The sequence below is a fragment of the Chiloscyllium plagiosum genome, chromosome 16 (assembly GCF_004010195.1).
Source record: "Chiloscyllium plagiosum isolate BGI_BamShark_2017 chromosome 16, ASM401019v2, whole genome shotgun sequence".
Taxonomy (NCBI): domain Eukaryota; kingdom Metazoa; phylum Chordata; class Chondrichthyes; order Orectolobiformes; family Hemiscylliidae; genus Chiloscyllium; species Chiloscyllium plagiosum.
Genome location: NC_057725.1, coordinates 25,670,934 through 25,679,481, shown reverse-complemented (window position 1 = coordinate 25,679,481; position 8,548 = coordinate 25,670,934). Strand labels below are relative to the sequence as shown.

At 39.3% G+C, this 8,548-nt stretch overlaps 1 protein-coding gene across 6 annotated transcripts in view; it reads left to right on the top strand.

The window, feature by feature from the left end:
* mapk8ip1b (mitogen-activated protein kinase 8 interacting protein 1b) overlaps nt 1-8,548 on the top strand; it is a 150,414-nt gene that overhangs the window by 61,437 nt on the left and 80,429 nt on the right. For all 6 annotated transcript variants that reach the window (XM_043705588.1, XM_043705587.1, XM_043705586.1 and 3 more), the window contains exon 2: nt 6,024-6,129. In XM_043705588.1, the coding sequence (XP_043561523.1) occupies nt 6,024-6,129 (106 nt within the window). The remainder of the gene's footprint in view (nt 1-6,023; nt 6,130-8,548) is intronic.

Below are 8,548 nucleotides of genomic sequence, written 5' to 3'. Positions count from 1 at the left end.
ACTTTCTCAAAGAATTCAATAAGGTTTGTGAGGCATGACTTGCCCTTCACAAAACCATGCTGACTATCCTTGATCACATTATTCCTATCCAGATGTTCATAAATCCTATCCCGAAGAATTCTCTCTAAGATTTTGCCCACAACAGAAGTGAGACTCACCGGCCTATAGTTACTAGGGTTATCCCTACTCCCCTTCTTGAACAAGGGAACCACATTTGCTATCCTCCAGTCTTCTGGCACTACTCCTGTAGACAAAGAGGACATAAATATCAAGGCCAATGGCTCTGCAATCTCCTCCCTTGCTTCCCGGAGAATCCTAGGATAAATGCCATCAGGCCCAGGGGACTTATCTATTTTCACCCTTTCCAGAATTTCCAACACCTCTTCCCTACATACCTCAAAGCCATTCCTTCTACTTAATTGTGACTCAGTATTCACATCAGCAACAATGTCGTGTTCCTGAGTGAATATTGACGAAAAGTATTCATTCAGTGTCTCCCCAATCTCTTCCGCCTCCACACGCAACTTCCCACTACTATCCTTGACTGGACCTATTCCTACCCTCGTCATTCTTTTATTCCTGACATACCTATAGAAAGCATTAGGGTTTTCCCTAATCCTACCATCTAAGGACTTTTCATGTCCCCTCCTTGCTGCTCTTAGCTCTCTCTTCAGGTCCTTCCTGGCTACCTTATAACTCTCAATCGCCCCAATTGAACCTTCACGCCTCATCTTTACATAGGCCGCCCTCTTCCATTTAACAAGGGATTCCAATTCCTTATTAAACCACGGCTCCCTCACACGACCCTTTCCTCCCTGCCTGACAGGTACATACTTATCAAGGACACTCAATAGTTGCTCCTTGAACAAGCTCCACATATCAATTATGCCCTTGCCTTGAAGCCTACTTTTCCAAGCCACGCATCCTAAGTCATGCCTCACCGCATCATAATTTCCCTGCCCCCAGCTATAATTCTTGCCCTGCAGTGCATACTTATCCCTCTCCATCACTAGAGTAAAAATGTTGAAATGTTGCAACACCAACACCAAACTCAAGGTGCCTTGCTCAATTATGGAATATTTCTGAGAATAATCATTGTTTTGGAAAAATACCCAAATATGTATTTCTATCTTGTTGACTTGTAAGAGTACAGCAGCAAAACCAACATCACTAGCATTGATAGTTACTTTTAAGTGCTTTGGATGTGACGAACACAGCTTGTTTCAAGCTTTCACATGCATTGTAACACTCTTCCTTCCACTGACACCTTCTGCACTTCTGTCAGTCAGCAACCACACTGCTAAAATTTGGTACAAGTTATTGATTTAAAACATACTCGAGCCAGGAATAGTAGTACTTCCCTCTTTTTCTCTCTGGGGAAGCTCCCCAATAACGCTTGTGCCTGTGTTTGTTTTTGGTTGGTTGGACGTCCTGTGGAGCCATCTGCCAATGTCCAATGATATGGCCTAGAAACATAGCTTGCACTTTTGCAGACTCACTCTTAGTGAGGATTATCACTAAGCCTGCCTCTCTAAGTCGATCGAATAATTCTGTTGGAAGCTCTAAATGTTCCTTCCATGAATGACTGACTGACTGACTGACTGACTGACTGAAAATCACCAGATCGTTTATGCATACCACACAATTGATAATCCCAAAATGACCTTTATTGGTTAGTCTTTCAAATGCGGTGGAAGTATTCTTCATATCAACTGGCATGATTTTAAACTGATATGTCCATTTGGTGACATAAAAGCCAACATTTCCTTTGTTCTTTTCAGGTAAAAGTGCTTGCCAGTATCCTTTGAATAAGTCCAACTTAAAAATCTAAGTTGCTTGTCTTACCTTCTCTATGCAGTCTTCCAAACATGGAGTAGGATATTAATCAGACTTTGTAATTGCATTGACTTTGTGATAATCCACACACAATCATTGGATACCATCTGGTTTTGATGCAATTACTGTTGGTGAGCTCTATTCACTGCAACTTCAATTATGTTGTCTTTGTGCACAGGTTCAATCTTTTTTTGAACTTGTGGCAACTTTAGACGGTTAAGACTATAAGGTTGTTGCCTAATTGGAATAGCATTCTCTTTCTCTAACCATGTGTAATTAGATTAGTATTATCCAGTTTATTCCCACATTTCCCCATGTGATTGTAATAACGTTTTTTGGTTTATTTTGATTTTCCTCTCGAAGGTAACTCAAGTTATCCCAATTTTTGAGAGCTTCCTCATTGTCTGAATTAATTTGAGGAATATCCAATTCCGAATCCTCTGAACTTGGTTCTTCCCTCTGTAACCAGTAACAAATTCTCCTTGTGGCTTTTCTTCCCTGTCAAAATATTGTTTGAGCATATTCATATGATACTCTCGGATTTCAATGCCTATCAGTTTGATAAGGTTCACTAAACCATGCCCTTAAAGGTTCACCTACCACTGGGACTATTACTAATACTCTGTCTACTATCAAAATTGTGGATTTTTGATTTTGTCTGCTTCCTGCTTCATCATATGTGGTGCTACATTTAAATGCTGTCTAGCCAACTCACCTGCTCAATTTAATATATCCTGAAAATTTAACACATCCAAATATGTAGTCTCTGAATTCTGACTTACCAATTTTTTTCTTAATTTCAATGGACCTCATGCCCAAACACTAATTCAAAAGGACTCAATTTAGTTGATTCATTAGGTGCATCCCTAAGTACAAATGAAATTCCTTTATCCCAATCCTCTCAGTAGTCATGACTACGCCTGCAACGCGGTCTTTAAAGTTTGATGCCACTGTTATCATTTTTTTTTATTCTGGATGGATTGCAGCTGATTTGAATTACTTTATACCTAAGCTATTCATAACTTCCTTGAATAACTTTGTAAAGTTTGACCCTTAATCTGATTTGTCTATCCAGGGTAGTCCGTTTTCTAGTTTTTTTCAAAAAGACTTTCAATAACTCTTCTACAATCCTTTTTTAGCTGTGAAATTGTGTAAGGGAATGGTCTCTGGAAATGTAGTGGACACATCTAATATGGTCAACAAATACAGATTTCCCTTTTTGTTTCAGATAGGTGTCCTATCTAGTCAATTGTTTTTCAATTGCAGGAATGGGTATAAGGGTGCTGATTTTATCACTGCCTGAGGTTTTCCTATTACTTGGCATGTACAACATGTCTAACAAAATTCAACTAATTTCTCTACAGTCCAAAAACAAAATGCTTCTCATATTTTGCCATGAGTGTTCCTTACTCCCAAATGACCACCTGCTGGTACCTCCTGCACTACTGGCAAAAGTCCTTTCTATTAACCCACCAATAATACAACTTGAATTACTTTAATTCATTCACACTATATGTATATTTGACCAGGTCATTTCCTCCTCAAATTCCTAAAATGTGTCTCTTGGCCTCTAGTACTAGCTCATATGCACTTTTAAAATAAAAAAGACTTTTTCCATGAGATACCTCCTCTGATCGTGATGCAAATACTTCACTTAGCTCCACCTACCAACTTCATTTGGATCAACAACACCACATGGTCACTGGTCATTTCATTTGTTTAGCTACTTTCTCAAACAAAATAAGACTAGCATCTCCTTCTTGTCAAACTTGGGCAACGCTTGGACATGTTAAAACTGGTCCCCACCAGGCATTTGGCTTTAAGGGGATTGCTCTCCATCACTGTCCTCAGCACTACTCCTACCTTTCACCTCTACCTTTGCCGTTTTCAGTCACTGAGTTTTCAATTCCAACCTCCAAGTTCAAATGTTCTTTCTCCCTTTCTTCTGCTCGGGCCTTCCTTACCCTTTCGTTTTACTCTGCCAGAGCTATTCTTTCTTTCTGGTTTTGTTCTGCTTTGGATCGTGATTCAATATTTCTTCATATTTTTGTTGCCTTGAATTCACGCTGCTTCATTTGCCATTGAATTTTAACCATTTTCAAAGATTCCAATGACGTTTAAATATTGAGCTACTGCTCCAATCACCATCCGCCTCCCCATTACACTTCCAACAGCTTTGCCTTGTTCACTTTCTGTAAGAGTCCAAAATTATTTCTCCCACTCCCAGGAAACTTGGCATGCCTGGAAGCACCATTAACATGCGGCAAACCCTGATTAAATCAACCAAATGAAATGCCTGAAAAAGAGCACCAACACTCACTGACTTTTGAGTCCGATAATTCTGAACCCAACCTATTAATAGGAATTTTGATCCTGAGAATAGCCCCCACAAAATATACCTGTGAAAACCATTGTCATCACACTCAGGAAATTAAATGTTCCACTGGACAATTCCTTCACGTTTAGAACCCTTTTGAAAGTCCTTATTTAAATCCAAATTTGGAAAGTTCTGATCAACTTTAAGTAAAAAAATAGTTACTCAGGAAATGTTAGAGGTAAATTATGTATTTACTAGTCTGAGTAAATATTTGACAGAAACCATCTTTACCCCTCTACCTGCTCTCACGCTGTCTCTCTCTCGCACGCTGTCTCTCTCTCTCTCTCTCTCTCTCGCACGCTCTCTGACTATACATGCTTTAAAATCTTTGCACATCCTGCCATGGGTATCTGACACCAACCCCTCCCCTCCAGACTGGAAATCTGAGATTGCCATTCCCCAGAAAATTGGGCCCTTAAGTTGCTGTCAGGTGGTGTTCTTTGGTTTGAAAGTGTTCTTCTCAACAATTTCATTATATCTATCTGTCTAATTTGTCATAAAATGTGTTTCCTGAAATGGCCTCCAGCTCTCTTACCAATCAATTCAAATCTGTGCCTTCTGGTTATCGATTTGTTTTTTTTCAAAATAGGCAAAACCACAAATGTTACAATGTCCCCAATCACTATTTTTGGCAAAATAGTCAGATACTGCATCAGATCATTGATACTTCATGAGAATTTGTTTTAAGCAGATACAGCATATTAGAGTAAAGGAGGTTGAGTGGAGATTTCTTGTAAATGTTTCCAAAATCACGAGGGGTTGAGACAGTGGAGGTGCACAGAAATCATTTCCATTGGTAGAATAATTGAGAAGTAAGCAAAATTTGTATTTTAATGCTGTGATTGGTTAGGAATCTGAAACACTGCCTGTGTGTGTAGATTTGGCACAAAGTGGATATATTTACAGGGTTTTGGGGAAAGGGGGTTGGTGGAGCATGTCTCTCTGAGAGCGGACGGTTAAGATTCACTGTAGCTATTTAATGATTGTCGGAGATTCTTGACCCCATGGACCCAGATAGAGCTTTCTGATGTCCTTGGAGAAAACTCATGGAAAAAGTTAGACATTTATGGAGTTTTAAGACAGCGAAGGAGACCACTCAGTCCATCATGCTCTACTCTTCCTCTGAAGATCTAGCCAACTGGCCCCACTCTGCTCTTCTCCCCCTCAGAAGTTGAATATTATTCCTGCATACTCTAATTCCTCATTATCTGCATTACAACAGGGTAAAACTGCTGAGAACAGATCCAAAATATACATGAAATGTACACTAACTTGATGAACTTACTAAGCAAAGAGGAAAATAACTTGCATTTATACAACATATGTTACAATCTTAAAGTCTAAAGAGCTTGAGAGCAATTGCTGGGCTAAATGGTTTGTTCTTGTTCCACTGTCTGTTTCTATTAGGGTGCTTTTGAAGCCACTGTTAGAATCCATAAATTGTTGCAACCAATTTTCACACAGCAAGATCCCACAAACAGTAATACTGCAAAGGCCAAATCTATTTTGTACAACTAATTTTAGGGATAAAACAAACCACAGGATGTCTTGTGTCCACCTGAATATGCAGATGGTGCAATTCCTGAAGCATTAGCCTAGATTTTGTTCTTAATCTATGGAGTGGGATTCAAAACAAGAATCTTTTAAGTTCTGAAATAATCATGTAGTTCCCCAAGCCAAAATTCGTACTTGAACACAAATATGAATATGAAAGGTTGGTAGAATCTCACCACTGTGAAAGATAGATCTTCCGCACGATGCATCCTCTCGTTTTGGTCTTGTGTTGACTCCTTATCCATTGTCATTGCAGGTTAACCCATGACATAAGCTTGGAGGAGTTTGAAGATGAAGACTTGTCAGAAATAACAGATGAATGTGGGATTAGTCTGCACTGTAAGGATGGCCTGGCTACAAGGGTAAGAGTTTATGAATATTGACAACGATTCAGCACCTTGATGGTAAGGGCCTGGGTGGGGCAAAGCTGTCACTACACCAGTTACCCCTCTCTCAATAATTTTAGGTCCTAACCAAAATGGATGGAAGTTGCAAATGGTTAAGTGTAAAGACAGTTTTTATTTCCTTGCTAATGCATTAACTGCAATACAAACAAACCTGGAAAAATCAATTAGCTTGCTCCTAAAGTCTAAGACTTTAGACAATTATATTTGTCCAGCATGTTACATGCAATATTAAATTGTAATCAGAATCACATTGATGACCAAAGTATTGATAGTCAAATATTAACTTTGCTTGGCTGAGTAACACTCAAGCCTTTATGTTAAAGACTGATGATCCAGATCCAACTCCAGCACATGAGCACAAATTAAATCCAGGCTATTGATTCAGTAGAGTACTGAGGGAGCAGTTGAAGGTGCTGTCATCCAGATGAGATGTTAAACTAAGGTCCTTGATGGCTGATAGAAAATATCCAGTGGCACCATTTTGAAAAGAGCCAAGAAATTCTTCCCTATTTCTTATAATCATTAGGTTGAACATGCAATCAAAATAAGTGAATGTTTCAACTCATTGCATGCTTGATGTCTCTTGTTAGTGTTGGAACTTTGCATTCAGTTCTGGACATGGCACTGGAGCTATGAAAAGTACAGTGGATTAGAATGATTCCCCCAATCAGGTTATGTCTGTGAAGAAGTTGAGATTCTTTAGTGGCACTGGAAGTTGAAGAGAATTCTAACATGCCTTCTGAAAGAGTGAAGTGGGGAAAAAAAATATTTCCTGTGTCATGTATCAGCAAGTATAGATTAAAGATAGGGATGACAGTAGCAGAGTGAACATGTGATGAATACTGATGACTAATCCAAAAACCTGGACTTGCAATCTGTCTGTCACAGCTGGACTATTTGAATTCTGTCAATTGAACAAATCTAGAATAAAGATCCCTTGGACTGTAGCCTCTTTAGACAGGAGCGTTTGGGATCAAGTTGTTTTAGTATTTTGGAGTTTTCTAGATTTTGGAATGATGTTTGAAGACCTAACTGTATGAATCAGATATAAATATGTACTGGAGACTTAAATGGTGATAATACATTATAAGGCAGTATGAGAAATTGTTATTTATCCATATCCTGTATATCCTATGCTCCTGAAGTACTATACTCTTCAACATTGAAAACTGTAATTATGAGCAAGTGCCAAGTGCAGTGTTTTGATGCAAGGCAAGTGTGACTCTGTGACTGTGTGTGTGTGGGGTGGGGGGAGGAGATGGGTGAAAAATTGAGGTTGTGTGCCTGAGTTACAAGGTTAAATGGCAGCATCAACGTTTTTGTGTTTCTATTCCTGTCTAACCTGTTGTGCATGATCATTGTTTTGCTTTTGCAATGCTGAATTGCAGGTACTGGAAACTAAAAATGCAGAGAGAGGAGCTGACTTAAACTCTGCATGTGCGGAGAATGGGCTAGGAGTTGATTACTATCTCTGAGCCAGAGAGGCTGATTACTGTGTATGAAACCTGCCTCTACCCATTGTTTAAAAGCCTACTTTACAACATAATTCTTTGCATCCTCTTCTATTTCAACTTCTGCTTGAATACATAAGATGTTTGTACTTGACAAGGTCAATTAGAATGCTGGAGTGGCTCCCAATGTTCAATTAGCAACTATTAGGGCCATGCTGTTAACCTTGTTGCAGTGTCTCAAGTGGCCAGCCCTGGAGCTCAGTGCATGCCTTGTTTTTGAAACGCTTAGAGTTGGTATTAATACAGCTGAGACGCTGCTCGGACTACGCTGCTTGCATATTGCTGACTGGATTCTGAGCAACCTGATGTTATGGTCTCCAGGACAGTCCATCTTTCTGAGCAAGACCTGCACATCTTGATTTAACTTTAGTGTAAAATTTTATTCATCTGTCAAGTCAGCAAAGCCATAACCCGGTTGATTGCCTGGAGTACAATTATATTATTGTAGCGTCTCCTGATACCCAGACACCTGACAAACTTTGCAAGGCTCCCTAGTGTCAGTGAATTGATACTCCTCTGAACTATGCCTGAACTTCTGTTGTGTATCTTACCTAAAGTGTCTCTCAGATCCTACGTGGTGAATCTGGAGGAGTAATCCTGTCATTTCTCAGGAGAGTCTTAATGAGAAATTGCTTCCCACGTTGGGAAATGTTTTATCTCCAAACTGTCCGTCTCATGAACCTGGCTTCTGTGTTGCTGGCACTCAATCAGACCCTTGTTTCTGACCAGTTGTTCCAGATTTCAAACTTTTTTTTTTAATCTTCCATTTCCAAAAAGCCAATTAAACAAATATCTGGTCTAACTGAGCTTTATATCGATCAGCTGATTTCATTCTTTGAATAAATATTGACTAGGGAAAATAT